The 21,385-nt window shown below is 39.9% G+C and overlaps 1 protein-coding gene, 1 long non-coding RNA gene and 1 pseudogene across 2 annotated transcripts in view; 2 read left to right on the plus strand and 1 right to left on the minus strand.

Annotated features, from left to right (window-relative positions):
• Positions 1 to 21,385, plus strand: part of SLC16A10 (solute carrier family 16 member 10) — a gene marked incomplete at its 5' end in the record, with an annotated part of 110,990 nt that overhangs the window by 71,229 nt on the left and 18,376 nt on the right. The window contains 2 exons of the mRNA XM_029943210.1: positions 633 to 777; positions 3,191 to 3,656. Of these exons, the coding sequence (XP_029799070.1) occupies positions 633 to 777; positions 3,191 to 3,656 (611 nt within the window). The remainder of the gene's footprint in view (positions 1 to 632; positions 778 to 3,190; positions 3,657 to 21,385) is intronic.
• Positions 6,203 to 11,711, minus strand: LOC115296944. Its single transcript, XR_003911158.1, has 2 exons — positions 11,421 to 11,711; positions 6,203 to 6,388 (listed from the first exon to the last, which is right to left on the minus strand). It is a non-coding gene; the product is annotated as an uncharacterized LOC115296944 (long non-coding RNA).
• LOC115297236 lies at positions 10,439 to 10,630 on the plus strand (annotated as a pseudogene).

The following is a 21,385-nucleotide window of genomic DNA, read 5'->3' on the forward strand; positions in this document are numbered from 1 at the left end:
CGCCAGATGTTCAGTTCTTAATTATTGATTCCAAATGGTTCAGTTTCCTCCCCCTAAGCGTTATCCACTCTCCTGACTTCCAGTGGGCATTTCTTGCAGTTTGACCACTTGTGCATGCCCTAGTTAATGTATCTCATTTTTTTTTTATGACTTTCTTTCCATAGACTAGAAGTTGCTTAAAACCAAAGATAGCAGTTTAGAGATTAATAGTGGGTGGTGGTGCATGGCCGTTCTTAGTTGGTGGAGCGATTTGTCTGGTTAATTCCGATAACAAATGAGACTCTGGCATGCTAACTAGTTACGTGACCCCCGAGCTAGTAAATTTGATATGGTGGTGAAAAAAAAATAGAGATTAATAGTGTTTGGGTCATAGGAGAGTGTTTGATTTGATTAAGAAAACAATAAGAATTTAGTTAAACACAAATAATTGCTGTGCCAGTTATAACTAGTATTGGCCAGTCCCTTGGGTTGTGCTTCAGATTTGTTTCTAATTTATTCCAACTTCCTCCCATTCCAAAAAAGTAATAGCTTTTTTTTGCACTAATATCATTCTAAATACATATTATATCCTATGGGATAACTACAGATGCAGTTTGCCATATCATAATGTCCCTTATGTCCCTCTCTTACAGCATGGGTAAGTTCTCTGTCCATGGGGATGATTTTCTTTTGCTGCCCAATAGCCAGCGTCTTCACAGACATCTTTGGTTGTCAGAAGACAGCTGTCGTGGGTGCTGCTGTTGGATTCGTTGGACTCCTGTCCAGTTCTTTTGTAAGGTAAGGACTTGGTTCTTCACGCTGCTTTTCAAGAACTGTTAGATACCATGAAGTTGCATTTTCAGAAACTTTGCTGTTTACAAGGAAAAAATTCTCCTTTTCACTGCGTAAGCTTTAAGCAGTATGACTGCAGTGTTGTCCGTGGCTGCAAGTCAGAGCTTCATACTTTGAATGCTTTTGTTTGTGGCTCTCTCATATTTTTTATTCAGTTTCGCTCTTTTAACCCACTGATCAAAAGCTGTCAAGCTTTCAGGGGAGCAACGGGAAGTGTGGTATAAATTCCAGGTGTTGAATAGTGGACCCAGTTTCCTATAGTTCCAGTCCTGCTTTCTTAGGAAAGCCTACTCTAGCAACTCCAGGTCACATCAGTGTCCCTTCTGAGAATCCTTTTTACACACATGATTGATACTTACTGATTTACACTGCACATATTGAGTTGTCAAACTTCAACAATTTGAACCAGCTGTTAGGTGAAAATTTAGAAGTGAAAGATGCTGAGCAGCATTGAAAATGCCATCATTTGTGCTTACGTGCCTTACTCTGTAGGAGATGTAAGAAGCTTAGTATCACCCAGAACTTGGTACTTAAAATAGTGCCCAAGAGAATGTTTCCCCTTTATATCCGTGGCTCTCTGGTTTTCCAGCGGACAGCTTTACAATACTGTGGAATATTGTATAGATACAGGTGTTCATGACGATCCTGTGTTGTCAGCACCATTTTTAATGTATGCTTTGGAAAAGGTAGAGAAATGTACAATAGATTTAGATTTTCCCCTTAAAATTGTTAAATAAAGATAGCACCTTAAGTAGTAAGTTGCAGTTATCTTGAAAACTACATATGTGGAAAAACTGAGGCACTGAGGTAGAATGAATGAAGTATTTTGTTCTGTATTATTTGGGTAGATGTCTTCTTTCACTTAGGATTATGAATAGGGTATTTTTCACATTTTAAATATTTTTTTCATCAAGTACCTGGAGCCTATAGCTGCTAAATATAGGTTTATGGGATAGAGTGGAGATTCAGTAAAGGGTGATCAGAGTGAGGTAAAATTAATCTGGGAAAACCTAGGAGTGACTCTTGAGCCTCATTTGGAGACTGTGCTCGCTGTGGCCTCATAAAGGGGGAAGGGCGTCTCAGAGAGGATTGCCAACATGCCTTGATTTTATCAGATTCTAGAGTTCCTTATGATAACTTAGCATATTGCTAGACTAGTATTATTGTTCAAAATTTAATTATTAACCAACTTTATCTATCTTAGTTTCTAATAAATAATTTGCCTTTACTGCTGATATACAGCCTTTTGATTTGGGCTTTTCAAAAGACAACATTTTAGTATTCTTTTACTCCTTATCTTAATTGTTTCAAAGAACATAATAATCTCCTTTATGTTCATAAGAGATGTGTAATTAAGTTATTTGGTTAAACTATACCATCCTTAATCCTTTATTATTATTTTGAGGCATACATGGCCTTCAGACTTACAAGGTGGGATCACGCAGAACACACTTCGCCTTTCTGCAGTCAGACATGATCTCTGGTTGTCTTGCACAATGCTGAGAGCAGTGCAGTACAGGGGCGAAGGTTGCTCTACAGCCCTTAGGCCAGCAAAAACGAGGCACAACTGCTTTTCTGTGCAAATGTTTCTGACATACCCTTGGGGAGAAAAATATCAAATGCAGCTTTTCCTTTGAATAGATTGCTTAGTAAGTGCTTGGGGAGTTTCAATAAAATAATGAGTTTTTATAGCGAAATAATAATTTTCAAAAGCTTTTATTGAGACTAGGGTTGTTTTTTTGTTCGTTAGCTTAATCACTGTCATTTTTCTGAGCCCTTTCCTGGCACTGTCCTTTCTGAGCTGTGGAGAGCACAAGTTATGACCGAGTGCTGCACGGTTCACCTGAAATCCATGGAAAGAGGAAAAAAAACAAAATTACTGATGGCCTTAATGGTCATTCTTCACATACTTTAGGCATTTTATTATCCATTCAGATTACATTAAGATATTTTAAAAAATTTTTTAAAGAGGGGGCATCTGGGTGGCTCAGTCTGTTGGGTGTCCGACTTCAGCTCAGGTCATGATCTCACAGTCTGTGAGTTCGAGCCCCGCGCTGAGCTCTGTGCTGATGGCTCAGAGCCTGGAGCCTGCTGCAGATTCTGTGTCGTCTTCCCTCTCTGCTCCTCCTGCTCACGCTCTGTGTCTCTCTCTCAAGAATGAATAAACATTAAAAAATTTTTTTAAATATTTTTAGTGTCATAACTCGTAGCTTATTAATAAGTTTTTCACCTCTTTCTGTTAAATTTTTGTGTAAAATCTGTTGAAGAGCTAACACCCACTTTTACTAGAAGATTTTATTCTATCAGGCACTTGATAAAAATAATGAAAGCTGCTTTCCATGTTTTCATCTTCCCACAGCTCCATCGAGCCTCTGTACCTTACGTATGGAATCATATTTGCGTGTGGCTGCTCCTTTGCATACCAGCCTTCGCTGGTCATTTTGGGACACTACTTCAAGAAGCGCCTTGGACTGGTGAATGGCATTGTCACCGCTGGCAGCAGCATCTTCACAATTTTGCTGCCTTTCCTTTTAAGGGTTCTGACCGACAACGTGGGCCTCTTTCACACGCTGAGGGTGCTCTGCGTTTTCATGTTTATTCTCTTTCTGGCTAGCTTTACGTACCGACCTCTTGTTCCAAGTGCCAAAGATAAAGAGTGTGGAACCAAAGGAGGCAACGACAGAGTCTCCCTCTTTTCCAAGAGGAAGTTTAGTCCTCCAAAAAGAATCTTCAACTTTGCCCTCTTCAAGGTGACAGCTTATGCAGTCTGGGCAGTTGGAGTACCACTTGCACTTTTTGGATACTTCGTGCCTTATGTTCACCTGGTGAGTGTGCTTCTCCGGCTTTGCTGGTAACGCATGTGATTATTTCACACAGGAAACCTTAGAAGAGCACGATAGATCACACTGAAGTTGGCCTTAAACATTATCCTGGTTGTAATTCAGGGATTCCTGAAATTCAAGGTCCCTTGACACAATGCCAACACATCTGTCAGATCATTAAATAGAGGCTATGTTTTGTGGTGTGCTTTGGTATTTTAAAAATTGCCAAACCCTTTTTTTAGAAGAAAAAAACTTCTAAAAAAAGGGGCAGGGGAGGCTAAAATACCAGAACAGGTGTGATCAATACAAAAAACTTAAGTCACTTTATCTTTAAGTAGCTTAAAAATCATAACCAGGGACAAAGATGGGGCAATGATTTACCAACATCAATACATTATCTTTTGACAGAATGGTACAGAAATTAGGTAAGCTGTAAAAGCCAAATGGCCTTGACACAAAGAAACATTTCACCTACTTTTGGGATACTTCTGGAAAAGTGGGAATTCTACTCAGAGGATTATTTGAGAAATGTTAGCAAATTGCAAATAAGGGGAGAGCAAGGGTTTCGTAGAAAATTAAGAATTCAAGTGCTCAAGCAATTTATTTTGTTTATTTCTATCTCAAAGGCAAATTTAAGCCTCTTTTATACCGAAACAAGAATAAGCAGTATCGAAAGTATTTGCCCCTGGCAAAATTTGCTCTCTAGTGCTGATTACGTTCCTTCTTTTTTTCTTGCTATTGTGGCTAAAAATATATTTATAGTTCAACATAGCTGATAAATGACTAACAGAATGATGTGAGGATACATTCTTCTGTTGTATGCGTACCGTGTGTATGCACTTGGATGTTTTCTAGCTTTTAGTCTACTTTTGGATATTTGTGTAATTTTTTTTTAAAGTTTTGGTGGAAGTTGGTAACACAGCTCAAGGATTTCTAGGCTCAGGGAGTCAGCTAGTAAGCAACTATGTCGTCAGCCCTTTGTGGATTCCTATGCGTGGTTCAGAAGACAATTAAGTCAAGGAAACAGAGAAGTGGTAAGTAGTCCTGGATCTAAGACTAATTTTGATTTCTCAATTCTCCTAATTCTAGTTTTGCCAGAGGTAGTGAAGAAGCAACTGGATGACCAGTGGGAGACAAGGAGAAGGACTAGTTTTTAGTGCTCTGAGTTACTCAGCATTTTGCAGAGACTGAGGTACTAGGTAAAATGACCTTGTATATGACACCTGTCACATATGCAGTATGATCTTGTATGTGACACCTGTCACATATGTAGTATGTGAGTACATCTTTTTTTTTTTTTGACCTTACAGTCCGTTTTTCCCCATTTTGGAAGGCATATCTGAACCATCTGAAGCTATTTTTTGTTGGAATATGGATCTGTTGTGGGAGGATCTACTTTACCAACTATTTCTTCTGTGGCTTCTATAGTTAAAACATTTGTGATGTCCTTTTCCAAGATGAGTAGATTCTTTTTAATTCTCTTGAGGGGCAGGGCACCTTCATGGCTCAGTTGGCTAAGCATCCAATTTCAGCTCAGGTCATGACCTTGTGGTTCATGAGTGTGAGCCCTGCATGAGGCTCTGTGCTGGCAGCTCAGAGCCTGGAGCCTGCTTCGGATTCTGTGTCCCCTTCTCTCCCTGCCTCTCCCCTGCTTGTGCTCTCTCTCTCTTTGTCAAATAAATAAACAAACAGTAAAAGTAATTTTTTTTAAATTTTCTTAGGTACTACAAAGTGAGCACACACACAGAGAAATTGGTATCTCATTTTTTTATAAGGGTTTTCTGCAACTCATGACTGATTTTTTAAAAATATTTATTTTTGAGAGAGAGACAGAGTATGAGCAGGGGAGGGGCAGAGAGAGAGAGGGAGACATAGAATCTGAAGCAGGTTCTAGGCTCTGAACTGTCAGCACAGAGCCTAATGTAGGGCTTGAACCCGTGAGCAGTGAGATCATGACCTGAGCCAAAGTTGGATTCTTAACCGACTGAGCCACCCAGGAGCCCCTGTTTTGTTAATACCAGATATTTACCAAAGGACAAGTGGTGGGTGACTGTCTAGTTATTCTTATAACATATTTATAATTTGTAAATTAATTTCACATATGTTATTTCATTTGACCTTCACAAAAAGCCTGTGACATAGGCAAAATAATATTAGTCCACATTGTGTAGGTTGGAAAACAGATCTATCAACAAAGATGTTAAGCGACTTCGTCCTCCCGTTCAAAGACAAGTGAAATGAGCATGCCTCCCTAAGGAAATTTAATAAATATGTTATTGGTCTTCTTCAGTTTCATAGCAAGTGATGAGTTAGATGGTATTCTAGATATTATTGTCATCAGGAGGCTGTAAATCAGATAGTACACGGAACAATAAGGTTTCTGTTAACTCTGATAACAAACCAGGTCTTTTTTTCTGCTCTCCTTCCTTCCAGGCATGTTTTCTTAGAAAATGTGTTGATATTTTTCATTTGTGATTTTCTCATTGCCAACTGTTACAACACTAAAAGCCGTGCTGGAGAGGAGACACCAGATAGTTAAATGCCATGCGGGCTGTTGAAGTCTCGTGTTTAATGGGTGCACCAAGTTGGTCACTGTTGTAAATTAAGGTTTGGATTGTGGATACTTGCTTAATCCAGGCGTCATGGATCAGGAGGAAAAGGTGTCTTACATCCTTCCAAACACAAGTTAATGATGTTTAATTCATATTAAACCCTTTGTTGTGTGTTGAAGGAACCTGTTGAAGGAGGATAAAATCTAGTAAATGTAATAGTAAAAGCTGTTCTATGGTTCATAACTTTTACATACATTACCTTATTTTGTCTTCACAACAGTGGAGTACCTGTGATGTAACATCTTTATTTCATTGATGAAAAGACTGAGGCACTGAGATTTAAAAACCTGCCCAGGGTCACAGAAATAGTGACTGGTAATTACTGGTGTGGCATTTCTATTCCAGAGGTAATAGTGTATATTGGGTCATGGTAAGGACTCTGTAGTAAGACAGATCTGGGTTTTGTCCCTAACTAGTTGCATGACCTTGGGTAGCTTCTGTGAGCATCAGTTTGTTCATCTATAAAATAGGGATAAACCCAATTTTGTAGAGTTGTTGTAAGGATTAGAAAAAATGAGAGGCTTTGAGAACCAACTGCCTACTTAATATCTCCACTTGAATTACTACTAGCTGTTTGAGATTTAATATGTCCAGCCCTGAAGTCCTGATCTCACCCCCTCACAAACCTGTCCTGCCCCCCAGCAGCCCGCATCTCAGGAGATGGCAGTTTCATCCTTCTAAGTGATCAGGCCCCAAACCTGGAGTCCTTTCTCTTCTTTCTTTCATATTATACTCCTGATCCGGTCTGGAAATGCTGGTGGTTCTCCTTCCAGAATATACCCAGGACCTGACCACCTTTCATTATCCTCACTAGTACACCTTAGACTAGGCCACCATCATCCCCAGCCTGGTTCCCTGCGGTTGCCTCCTAACTGGTCTCCCAGCTGCCTTCGCTGCCTGCTGCAGTCTGTTCTCTACACAGAGGTCACCCGTGTTCTTTCAATACATACGTCACTCTGCTCAAAATCCTTCATTGGCTCCCTATTTCTTTGAGAGTAAAAAGTAATGTCCTTATAGTGGCCTACAAGGTACTCCCTCCTCCTCTCTGATCTCGTCTTGTATCTTTGCTCCCCTTGCTCACTCTGCTCCTGCCACACTGTCCTCTTTGTTATTTACCTTTTTTTAAAGATTTTATTTTTAAGTAATCTCTACACTGAACGTGGGGCTTGAGCCCACAACCCTGAGATCAAGAGTCACACGCTCTTCTGACTGAGCCACCCAGCGTCCCCCTCTTCACCTTTTAATGAGGCACACCCTGACCAACTGGTCACAACTCCCTCCTTTCTCTCCCCTCCACAGCATTTCCAAATACCCTCACACTACTCTTTTTCTTCTTCCATAGCACCCAGTCTCCTCTAACATGTTACATAATTTACTTGTTATGGTTTTTGTCAGCTATCTGTATGTATATGTATATATATAAACCTCATGGAAGTTAAGGATCTTTTTTGTTTTGTTCAGTGACAGATCCCAAATACCTAGCACAAAGCACATTGGGCACTTAAGTATTTGTCCAGTGACTGAATATTAAGTGACATTATATAAGCAATTTATTTTCTCACCATTTTCATCTTTAAAATTCTCTATTTGATGCCATAATGATTTTTCACATCTAATACATTTACATGTTTTCTCATTTTATAGGACATGATAGTATTCATATTCATTAAACAGTTAATAACTCAAACTCAGCAAACCTCAGAATAATTAACACTAATGCCATCTCTTTTTTTTTTTTAAAGTTTATTTATTTGAGAGAGAAAAAGAAAGAACAAGTAGGGTAAGGGACAGAGAGAGGAAGAGAGAGAGAGAATCCCAAGCAGGCTCCGCACTGTCAGCGCAGAGTCCAAAGCAGGGCTCAAATCCAGAAACCGTGAGATCATGACCTGAGCGAAAAATCAAGATATGGATGCTCAACTGACTGAGCTACCCAGGCACCCCAGTGCCATCTTTTATTTATTTAAGAAAAAAATTTAATGTTGCTTACTTTTGAGAGAGAGACAGAATGCGAGAAGGGGAAGGACAGAGAGAGGGAGACATAGAATCCGAAGCAGGCTCCAGGCTCTGAGCTGTCAGCACCGAGCCCAACGCGGGGCTCAAACTCACAAACCTTGAGATCATGGAAGACAGCTATGCTCACCACTATACCACCAACGCCAAACCTCGAGATCATGACCTGAGCCGAAATCGGACGCACAACCAACTGAGCCACCCAGGCGCCCCTCTAATAATAATTTATGTGTTTTTCCCTGACCCACACCTTTACATGCATATGTTGAAATTATAATTTGATAAATGGAAGAAATTTTTGTGTCTTTGTCACTACTGTAAGCATATGGAAAGAGGGACTAGGAACATTTGGTAGCCTTCCCCATGAACTAGGAAAGGTAGACAATTGGTGTCTGCCCTACTGTGTAGCAACCAAAAATCTTAAAGAGCATTGGGTGGCGTGTGTTGGAACAGGGTAGGATGCAGGAGCCATAGCCTGACCACAAGTCTGCATAGCTTTGGTAAGACACAGGGCCACATTAGTCAGATGACTGACAAATGTCTAAGAATGACAATGATAATATAACTTTTCTAGGTGACATGAAGTGCTCCATCCTGAATATGAGGATGATTAGTTTAGTTTTCATAGTAATTAAATTCACATCTCTTTACCACTATTCACCTTGAAAAGCAACTACTTAGTAGTTCTTTGACTCTAGAACATATGGTAGTTGGGTCGAGTTTTAGTTTTTAAGCTTTAGATCTACATAGTTCTATATCAGGGAGATGACTGACTCATGTTGTTATCTGCAATATATGTGTCAATTAGCCTGTTTTCAAAAACCTCATGATAAGATAGGAATGTGTCAGTTTTGTGTCAGGAAGTAATTGTTCTCAAAAGAAACTTTGATCTGGTAGAAAAACCCACGTATCTGATACTATGATCAAAGACATAATGATTTACATGCTGACAGGACAATTAAGTGGACACCAAGTCCAGGGGTAATTGGGGACAATTTATATTTTTAAACTAGAAATGAAAATTTGAGACCAACATACCAATAAATAGGGCATGTAGTACCTCAAGAGATATTTTATAGCTTTGATTAATGCCAGATGCTCTCGTGGGTCAGTTCAGAGATGTCACTGTTAGACCTCACTGGCCAGGGCCTTTATCATCATATTGTTAATGCAGGAATTCTCAGTCCAGACCTCAGGGCGCTGAGCTGTGCAGACAGCAATAGCAGACATGCTTTCATCAATGTGAGGCTTCCTCAGAGGGAGATCCAGGTAACAGTTGTCAAGAATCCATTATGCAGCAAGCATTTTCACAAAAATCTCACATAACCCTCACAGGGAGGAGTGTATCAAGTATAATAAATAATCGCAAAGTTAGGGCCAAGGAAATGACTGTGCTAAGTTATGCTTGTTCAAGGTCACTCACTGAGCTTTGCTCAGAGCTGGATTTGAACATGAGTGTTGGAGTCTAAGACTCATGTTCTTTTTATGAAAGGGTCTGCTGTTCCTCCATCAAGTCACCTCACAGATGAAGTGCCGACTGTCATCAGGCCAAGTTTTCTTCGCCTTGAAAGTTTCCCTTCTGTTCTCAGACTAAGAACGGAGGCATTGCTGGGCCAGCGCAGCTCTCTGAGCCTGCCGCGCGGCCGTGGACGGGACTGCGGAGGAGACGGGCTTGATGTGATGTGAAGGAGCGGATGCCGTGTGACTGTCCCCAGCCCTACGTCAACTCCTCTCTCTCCACTACATCGTCAGTATGAGAGAACTAAACCGCTTTCACAACCCGTGACAAGCAGAATCGGGAATATACACAGTTTTACATTAGGTTTTGAGTTCTACAATAAACATTAAGCATAACAGAAGAAAAAAATGGACAATGTAAAGATTTATAGCAATATCCAACCTCCTTTGGTTAACATAAGTACTATTCTAGGAAAATGGAAAAAAAGTAAATTGCTTATATTTTAGAGTCACAATCTATCTATATATGTATCTATCCATCTATCAATCAGTCTATCACCGATAGATCGTTAGTGTCCTGAGAAGGCCCTGAAGAGTCCTGGTGTTAGAAAGCTGTTCCTTCTCTCTTGTTAATGTGTAAATTTCACCAGGGTTTTTGTTTTGTTTTTAAGTATCTCAGGTTTTATTTGTTAAAATATACTTCGGAGCTTTGCGCAGTGACAGTATCGTAGCCAATGAGGTTTATCCGAGGCGCAATTATTGCTAATTGAAAATATACTTGTGAATAATTTCAAATTTTAACTATTATGTGGATATTTGCTTATCCCTCAATTGCTTGGATTAGTATCAAATTAAAGTTTGTTGAAGTTTGAAGGACCTAAATTAGCTGGTAAGGGTCCTACTGTGATTTTTATATCAATTAGAAGATGAATAGAAATAGAAATCTTATTTGAAGAATCTTCCCTTTGTGAGGCTATACTTGGGCAGTGGCTTTACCCCATGTTTATCGGTGATTCTGGCAGGTGACAGAGGTGTCTGATCCATTGAGACCCATATCTGCTAATTTAACCTTATCTCCAAATTCTGCAGCAGCTCTTTTGAAGAAGCCCTCGGAGACACTAACTCCAGGATTACAGAGCAGGATAGGCCTTAGTTATATATTTGTCCTAAAGGGAAGAGTTTTCATGCCCAAAGCAAGTTTCAGGGCTGCACATCTCTTATGGATTAGCCCCTGATGGCCCACGCCACTGTCCATTTCCCCTTTGCTTTTCCTGCTTTCTGTCCCCATTATCTGTATCTAGCTTTTTACCTTCCTCTGCCGATTGGTAGCTCACTTGTAACCAGGAAGTTTATGTTCCTTTGTAACAAACTGGAGAAAAGCCCATTTGCTGGTGGGCAGGGCCTACCATTGAAGGCAGAACTGCAAACACGGACAGCTGGTGTGCAGGTCCGCAGGCCAGCCGTGTCTGCGCCCGTGTCCAGTTGAACGGATTCATTCTTGGAGTGACATGGCAGGAGCAGCTGCCGCGTCCAGAGCTCCCGAGCATGTGGCTTAGGATTCCGTGCGTAGCAGCCCTCACAGCCATGGAAGGGTTTGTTTAAAACCACGAGTTTCTTAAACAAATGTAACATTTGTTGCTTTTCCACATTTTTATTGATGTTTGACATACAAGAAGATCCCACAAACCTTATCTTTCATTGGCGTCTCAGGGCCACGCCGGGAGATAGGCAGTGATGCAAGGCTGGTAGCTGGTGTGGCTGCGGCTCGAGCCTGGCTCCTTGGAAGACTGTGGCTTTTCAATAAGATACTTATGTCCCTGCGAAGATACTACAGTCACTTACAAGTTCAAAGGGATTGTATGGGTGATTTAGTTGTGCTTTTTTTTAATGAGACTGGCACAGAAAGGTTAAGTTGCTTGCCAAAAGTCACATCATGATAAAGCCGCAGAACCAGCATAACATCCAAGAATATCCATGGACAATAAATGGACGTTTATTGTAGCCTAAAGTAGAAATGTGTACATAGTAGAAACAGAATTATTAGAGGGATGACATAGTTTTCTTAGAAAACATAACCCTAGTCAGCTGATAGGATTCATTTCCTAGTTGGGGTTCCTTTGCCGTTTTGACACATTCTAGTTCTTCAAAGTTGCCAATAGCAGTTATCCTGGTTTTGTTGTCTTTCTTTTGCTGATCTCTTTGGAGTTCGAGGTCAAGGTTGTTGTGTGCCAGAGCTTAGAGAATGCAGACCTCATAGTAGGATCTTTATAAACCACAGGTTATTGTGCCTTGAGCCAGGACTGGGCTGCTGAGCTGATATGGGATCATAGTAAGGTTCTGACAGGAGAAAAGCCTTGGGGCTCATTACAACCATGAGGATGATTGTTGCAGCACTTTGGAAACATTAACAAACTGATTTACAATGGAATTGTATAATCTGAAGAGTTTCCCTGTCAGTCTTGCTTGCACTATAATCAGATTACTAATATGGAGTTATCATCTGAATTTTATTTTTAGTCTAGAGACTAAAGCAATAGAGACTAAATACTAGGGGCTAACGTTTTCATTTTTCTCCCTTTTTATTCTTTGTTTTCATTTATTTTAATTATCTTTATGTTGATTGTTACTTAGACATTTATTAGCTACGCAGAACGCAGAATAAAAAGTATTCACATTGTTTTTCACCAAATTAAAAAAAATTTTTTTAATGTTTATTTTTTGTGAGAGAGAGCATGCACATAAGTGGGGGAGGGGCAGGGAGACAGGGAGTCACAGAATCAGAAGCAGGTTTCAGGCTCTGAGCTGTCAGTACAGAGCCCAATGCAAGGCTCGAACTCACCAACCACCAGATAATGATCTTAGCCGAAGTTGGACGCTTAACCGACTGGGCTACCCAGGTGCCCCCAAATTTCCTAATTTAAGTACAACTGACACTTGACCAATGCAGGGGTTGGGCCACTGGACCCCCACGTGGTCAGAAATCTGCAGATAACTTTTGACTTCTTCAGAACTTTACTACTACTAGCCTACTATTGACAGGAAGCCTTACTGATAAATAAGCAGCCAGTTAAAACATATTATATATGTTACATGTGTTATATACTGTATTCTTACAATAAAATAAGCTAGAGAAAATAGTAAGAAAATTGTAAGAGAAGGGCTGCATAACAGACCACACAACAAAAAACCTCACAAAAAATGTATGTGTTGTGTACATAAGCACCACACAGTGAATCTCAGTGGATGAATCCTGATACTTAAGTTAATAAACTATACAAGGAAATACTCTTGTGTCAGATTTATAAGCCTATTTAAAAATGAAAAATAAAAAACCCAAAAATTGCATTTGACCCTTGAACAACATGGGTTTGGACTGTGTGGGTCCACTTATACACAGATTTTTTTTTTCAATAAATACAGTATAGTACTGTAAGTGTATTTTCTCTTAAAGTTTTTTTTTTTTAAATTTCCATTTATTGATCTATCTCTACACACAACATGGGGCTTGAACTCATGACCCTGAGATCAAGAGTCATAAGATCTACCAGTTGAGCCAGCAAGGTGCCCCACAAACATATATTTTTTTATTCAATTTTCACAGCAACCTTTTGGGAGGAAAGCAGTACTGATACTGACTAAATTAAGAACTTTGAGGATCAGAGGTTTTATTTGTTCAAAGTAGCACAGTAAGTGGCAGGGGTGTTACTGGAATTAGAAGGGGTTATTCCCGTTAATCTGCCAGGTTTTTTTTTCTTGCATATTTCTTCCTCTAATTATGGCTCAGTTGAACAGGTTCAAGCATTCATTCGTTTGGCAAATATTCACTGGGCACCTGCTGGGCTCATTACCATTCTAGATGTGTGGATGCAGGGGTAAGAACAGATGTAATCTCTGCCCTCACAGAGCTTGATAGATAAACACATAAATCAACAAGATACTTTTCTAATAGTGATGTTTTCTTTGAGGAAAATAAAAAGATGGAAGGTGGTGGTGGAAGATCACTTCAGTTTGGGAAGTCAGAGACAACTTTGAGGAGGTGACAGTAAGTGCCTTCTGTGGATGAGGGGCAGAATTAGATATGTGAAGATTGCTTCCTATTGCCTTTGGGAAGCCTGGGGCATAGAAACTCTCTAGTTTCTATCATTAAGGCCAGCCAATGACAATTTTTTTAATCCAACTTTTTATCTGGTGTATTATATTAAAAACTGCATGTTGGAAATCTCAAAACCTTACCTAAGACCCGTTGCTTTTTCTTCAGATACTTTACTCACTATGTGTATCTTCTAAAAATATACTACTCTTCCTCAGTCCTGATGGTTATTACGTTAATGAGTAGACATCTCTCCTTCGCTTTATCCCCACTTCTTTCAGATTTTTTCCAATGCTGTCTATGCTCTCCTTGCCCTTCTAACCTTGCACTTATTTCCCTGCAGATCTCAACATCTGCTGCAATTTGACCACTCAGGTTAGTGAAAATTTACCCATTTATCAGTTTTGTGCCTTAGGCAGTATTCAGCAGTATTCTCCTACTTAAGATGAATAAGGATCTTTACTTCGGGCCACTTCTACTTCATTAATGGTGGCAGTCAAAGAACTACAGAACAGTCTCAACAAAACAAGCTAGTTGGGTTTGGTTTGTCTATCTGCTTTTTAGGTTTGTTTGGTTTTTTTTCCTCTCTCTCTCTTTCAAACTCAAATATGCTAACATGGGAACTTGACAGGACAGGACATAAATACTGATCATTTACAAAGAAGTAAACTAAAGCTGAGCTGCTGCTTTTAGTAAGACTGTAAGATGTCATGTATGTTTGAAATTGTAGGGGGGGAGAAAGAAATCCACATTTTAAAATACCTAGTTTTAACTGTATTATAATTTTATTTTTTCCCCTAATTTTAACTTTAATTAAAACCAGCAATAGTATATTTTTGTCAAGCCCTTATCCTATATAATATATTCAGTGTAAGTATGGGGAAGGCTGGTGAAAACTGGGTTTTTCTACAAAATACATTGGGGAGTTTCGTATGGGAATTGTCCTGATACCTCAGAAAATGGTAAAGAATAAATGGGAAAGTAGACTGGATACTTTATAAGGGTAGGGACAGAATGCCCTCTTCACTGCTCCATCCCCGGCACCTAGCCTTTGCTTGGCACTCAAAATATTTGACCATTTCCACCCTGAGCTTGTAGATTGGTTGAACTGCTAAAGTATGAATTCTGTTAATTACTTGTGTTTACTTTTTATTCTAATAGCACTTTATGTTTTTTTTTTTTTTTTTTTTTTGGTCTTCAGTATATAAACCTTGAAGATAAGAACAGTTTTATCTCCATCCTCCATGGAAAGGCATTAGCTGGCTTAGAGATTTTCTCTAATCACATACATACAGTGACCGTATGTGGTTTACATGATAGAAAAGTCCCCTTATCTAGTTTCAATGCGGAGTAATTTGAAGATCTGGAAATGGGTGCTAAGTAGACATAGTTAACCATGTTGAGGCAGGACATCACCTCCGATGTCTTGTACTTTCTCCTAGCTGCTCTCGGAAGATTGGGATGGCTGAGGGTGACCACAGCCCAACAAGCAGGCTGACAGATGGCCATGCCACTCTTGACCCCCACGTACATCTGTGGAGTTTAAAATATCACCATATATTGATTATTGAATTTATGAGGCATTTTAATAGCCTCAACACAAATCAAGTGTTCCTGTCCCTAATTGTGTCTTTACTATGTGAACACATGGTTTTTCCCTTTATGTTTCTTACTCAGGAGCTGCCTCAGGGATTTTTCACAGTTCCTGCCACATGTCTCTTTGCTCGTGGTCTTCAGCTTGCAGGACACTCTCAATCCTGGGATCAGGATTACTCTGTCCCGGTCCCGCCTCTTCCTTGTGAGGTGCTTTCTAAGCGTGGTACCACATTTCCCTTCACAGCAACCTGTCACCTATCTAGAGCAATGTGTCAGACCCAGGACCTCCTTTTCTCTTCTGAAATAAAATAGATTAATAAAAACTACCCGTACACATAATTTAAAACAATAATACCATATTCCTTAACATAAAGGAGAAATAAAAGTAATTTTTAAAAATCATACGTATTTTAAAAGTTAATGTGCGGTGCTCCCATCAGATGGGGGGGCACCAAATGTGGGGCATCCCAGTTGTTGGGGGTCGGTGGCACAGGCAGTGAGAGAATTTATCCAAGGCAGAACAAAAAAGGTGGAAGTTTATTGAATACCCCATAAAGGAGCACAGGCAGGACAGCAAAGGTAGAGACTGTGATGAGGTGGTGGTGAAGGACCACAGTTCCAGGGCGGAATGAGGAAGTATGGAGACTTAAGAAATTTTCCCTTTGTTGGTAATCTTAGGAACTGTGCCTGGTATAATTGGTCAGTTAGGGCCGATGGCTATTTCAAGGTTGGTTGCTTCATGAGCCAGTTTGCATGCAGTTTGGTGGTCGCTGTGGGTCTTTTTGTCTTACTCAAGCTTCCATTGCTTCAAGCTGGTTGCCTACAAGCAGCCTCTACTGTTAATGCTTGGGTTACATGCTACGACATGGATGAAACTTGAAGACCTTATGCTAAGTGAACTAAGCCATAGAAGGTCAAACACTGTATGATTCCACCTAGAGTAGTCACATTCATAGAAACAAAGTAGAATGGTAGTTGCCAGCGGTTTGGCAAAATGGGGAATTAGTGTTTGATAGGTAAGTGTTTCAGTCTGGAAAAATGAGGAAGTTCTGGAAATGGATGGCGGTGATGGCTGCAGAAGAGGGTGAATGTATTTAATGCCACTGACCTATACACATAAAGAATGGTTAAAATGGTACTATTATTCAACACAGTGCTGGAAATCCTAGCCTTAGCAATCAGACAACAAAAATAAATAAAAGGCATACAAATTGGCAAGGAAGAGGTCAAACTTTCACTCTTTGCAGATGATATGATACTTTATATAGAAAATCCAAAAGACTCCATCAAAAAACTCCTAGAACTGATCTATGAATTCAGAAAAGTTGCAGGATATAAAGTCAATGTACAGAGATTGGTTGCATTTCTGTATACCAATAATGAAGCAGCAGAAAGAGAAATCAAGGAATCAGTCCCATTTACAACTGCACCCAAAACCATAGATATGAATAAACCTAACCAAAAGAGGTAAAATATCTGTACACTTAAAACTATAGAAAGTTTGTGAAAGAAATTGAAGAGGGATTGCCTGAGTGGCTCAGTCAGTTAAGCATCTGACTTCAGCTCATGTCATGATTTCACGAATTGTGAGTTCAAGCCCCACGTCAGGGTCTGTGGTAACAGCTCAGAGCCTGAAGCCTGCTTCAGATTCTGTGTCTCCCCCTCTCTCTCTTTGCCCCTCCCCCACTCATATTCTGTCTGTCTCTCTCTCAGAAATAAATAAAAACATTTTTTAAAAATTTTTAAAAATTTAAAAAAGAAATTGAAGAAGACACAAAGAAATGGAGAAACATCCCATGCTCATGGATTGGAAGAACAAATATTGTTAAAATGTTGATACTACCCAAAGCAATTTACACATTCAGACCAATCCTTACCAAAGTAACACTGGCATTCTTCACAGAGCTACAATAAGCAATCCTAAAATTTGTATGGAACCAGAAAAGACCGTGAATAACCAAAGGAATCCTGAAAAAGAAAACCAAAGCTGGAGATATCAGAATTCCAGACTTCAAGCTGAATTACAAAGTTGTAATCATCAAGACAGTATGGTACTGGCACAAAAGCAGACACATAGATCAATGGAACAAAATAGAGAACCCATGAATGTATGGTCACCTAATCTTTGACAAAGCAGGAAAGAATATCCAATGAAAAAAAAAAAGATAGTCTCTTCAGAAAATGTTATTGGGAAAACTGGACAGTGACATGCAGAAAAATGAACCTGGACCACTTTCTTACACCATACACAAAAATAAACTCAAAATGGATGAAAGACCTAAATGTAAGACCGAAAACCATCAAAATCCTACAGGAGAAGACAGGCAGCAACCTCCCTGAGCTCAGCCGCAGCAGCTTCTTGCTCAACACGTTTCCAGAAACAAGGGAAACAAAAGCAAAACTGAACTACTGGGACCTCATCAAGATAAAAAGCTTCTGCACAGTAGAGGAAACAATCAGCAAAACTAAAAGGCAACCAACAGAATGGGAGAAGATATTTGCAAATGACATTTCAGATAAAGGGCTAGTATCCAAAGTCTATAAAGAACTTATCAAACTCAACACCCAAAAAACAAATAATCCAGTGAAGAAATGAGCAGAAGACATGAACAGACACTTTTCCAAAGAAGGGATCCAGGTGGCTAACAGACACTTGAAAAGATGCTCAGTATCACTCATCATCAGGGAAAAACAGATCAAAACCACAAAGAGATACCACTTCACACCTGTCACAGTGTCTAAAATGAACAGCTCAGGCAACAACCGATATTGGTGAGGATGCAGAGAAAGGGATGCACTGTTGGTGGGAATGAAAAGTGGTACAACCACTCTGGAGAACAGTATGTGAGATCCTCAAAAATAAAAAAAAAGTTATGACCCTATGACCCAGCAATTGCACTAGTAGGTATATGTATCTGAAAGATACCAAAATGCTGATTCAAAGGGGCACATGCACCCCAATGTTTATAGCAGTGCTATCAACAATAGCCAAATTATGACAATTAGTCAGTGATCAAAAGGAATAAAACCTTGCCATTGGCAGCAATGTGGATAGAACCAGAGCATGTTACACTATGTGAAATAAGCTAAGTGCTGGGATGAGCAGTGAGTGTTCTATGTAAGTGGTGAATCACTAGGTTCTACTCCTAAAGCCAATCCTACGTTGTGTGTTAACTAACTTGAATTTAAATAAAAAGAAATGGGGAAAAAAAGGTTAAAATGGTAAACATTAAGTGATATAAATTTTATTAAAATAAAACATTTAAAAAAGGTAATACCTGGCACAGCCATATCAGAAAAATAAAAATGCTCTCCACAGGTTTCTAGAACACCGCTGAGGGGTGGTGCTGGCCAAATGTGAACCAATGTGCAGTAATTGTTTCAGATCCGGAAACTGATGCCCAAGATCTTAAAATCAGTGAGGAGTAGTGCTCCTAATTCAGCTCCAAAGATTTTGTTTTCCCCTTGCTATGCCTTGGCCTTCCAACGCTCGGCCACACAAGTTTTCTCACTGCTCTGCCGGCATCCTTGATCCAGACCACTCAGGGCCTCCATTTTCTTATCTATCCTTTTAGAGGGGTGTGCTGTTCTTCTTCCTAAACACTTGAAAATCACAAGACAGAGCTGAACATGTTTAAAATACTGTTAATCAGACAGCCTTTACCTCTACCCTCAAAACTCTGAAATAGGCTTATTTCTTAAGAGAGAATTTAAAAAATTGGGGTAGACAATCTCAGAAATACGTATATGGAAATGACAACAGTGGGAGGAAAACTGATGTAGGCTCACTCCTAACAATTCTTAATCATTATTCAGATACTTTTTTTTTTTTAATTTGCTGTGATACTAGGGAGAGGGTTAGCAATTAAATACCTCTGAGAATTGATAGAAAAGACTCCTCACTGTATGCCTTAACAAGACTGGAGGAGAGGGGGCATCTCCCCTTTTCTAAACAAACGCAAACATGGAAACATGGTGCCCCCCAAAAGAGCATTCATCACAAACAGGATCCACATCTGCAGAGCTTTTGTGGCCATAGTGGATTTTCAGAGTGCTCTTTCAAGTATTAGTTACGCACGCAGGCTGTGGACAGCGGCTAAGCCCTCTGGAACCATCTTACCAGAGGGGAGGGAGGTGGTGGTCTAAGTCCTTGAAAGACAGATACTGTCTAAGTTCACAGTGCCTGGTGTTCATCCAAACCAGCCAGGAACTAAGGGTCTGAGAGAGTGTTGAATCTTTGCCAAGAATGGGACTCCAAGAAGGAAACTGTTCAGAATCAAATTCAGATTTACGAATAATGAATAAAACTTAAAATCAATGGATTAAACATCTTTCATTGTTCAGGAAGAACTAGAACAATTTTTGGTAATTTGTGAAATATCTGGCATAGATATTGTTAGGGTCACTAAATTTCAAGTTACCCCAAAATCCTGATTTTTTAAAAACAGTTTTTAAAGCTTATTTATTTTTGAGAGAGACACAGAGAGTGAGTGGGAGAGGGACAGAGAGGAGGGAGGCACAGAATCTGAAGCAGGCTCCAGGGTCCGAGCTGTTAGCATGGAGCCCAATGCGTGGCTTGAACCCATGAACTGCAAGATGGTGACCTGAGTCAAAGTCCGATGCTTAACTGACTGAGCCACCCAGGTGTCCCTATTTTATATTTTAAGTTGAAGTCCATCTTCTAAAATGCAGGATTATTTGAACTGACATCTAAATCTAAATTGGTTTTGATTGATAATTCCTCTAGAACATTTTGCCAAATCTAGATCTGATTTAAATAATGCTATGTCAAGGGATGCCTGGGTGATTCGGTTAAGCATTCAACTGTTTAAAATTTTTTATGTTTATTTTTGAGAGAAACACACAGAGTGTGAGTGGAGGAGGGACAGAGAGAGAGGGAGACACAGAATCTGAAGCAGGCTTCAGGCTCCGAGCTGTCAGCACAGAGCCCAACGTTGGGCTTGTACTCATGAACTGTGAGATCGTGACCTGAGCCAAAGTCAGACACTCATCTGACTGAGCCATACAGGTGCTCCTAACAGAAATTTTTGAAAAAAAAATGTTTATTTTTGAGCGTGAGAGAGAGCACGTGCCCAAGTGGGGGAGGAGCAGAGAGAGAGGAGACAATTCAAAGCAAGCTCCAGGCTCTGAGCTGACAGCAGTGAGCCCTATGCAGGGGCTTGAACTTAATGAACTGTGGGGTCACACCCTGAGCCAAAATCAAGAGCCGGAGGACGCTCAACCAACTGAGCCACCTAGGTGCCTCAAGGGAAATCATTAAAAAAAAAAAAAGAAACAGGGAAAAATAAATTCTTTAAGACATCTTAGATGTTTTCAAAATTAGACCAAGGTTTTTTGAGCCATCAGCCATCATTCATCCTTCTGAACTTTTCTTTTTCTGTCCCTTAGTGGCCTTATGTAATCTTTACTCTGAAAACCCTTCCTTTTTTTTTTTTTTTTTTTTTTTCTCAGTCCCAACTCTTACGTGTATTGACAGTGGCATGTGTTATTACGGACAATGTGGGAGCCCAGTTCTGTGGAGTGGAGAGACTGGCTATTTAAGAAATGAAGCAGAGCCAGCTCCCTGAACTCCTCTAGGCCTGTGAGGCCAAAGGTCTGCTCTCTACCTGGTCAGCTGCTGAGGAGGCAGGGTACTTGCCTGCTCCACGGTTTTAGTCACGACGGAAACACCTTATTAGCAGGTAGACACTGAGCTGCCTGAAGATGTGCTTAAAAGTGTTAGTAGGCAGAGAATTTTATGTTTTCATTTCAAGCACATCTTAGAGTTGTTTTATTTTGAAAGCACAGTTGATCAGATTTAACAAGCTAAAATGACATTTGAAGCTGACCTAATCCAGGAATATCTATCTTTAAAAATATTTTTTTTAACTTTGTAAATGTTTATTTATTTTGAGAGAGAGACAGAGAGCGAGCAGGGGAAAGGCAGAGAGAGAGAGGGAGACACA

Source organism: Suricata suricatta, chromosome 7 (genome assembly GCF_006229205.1).
Source record: "Suricata suricatta isolate VVHF042 chromosome 7, meerkat_22Aug2017_6uvM2_HiC, whole genome shotgun sequence".
In the NCBI taxonomy this organism is placed as follows: domain Eukaryota; kingdom Metazoa; phylum Chordata; class Mammalia; order Carnivora; family Herpestidae; genus Suricata; species Suricata suricatta.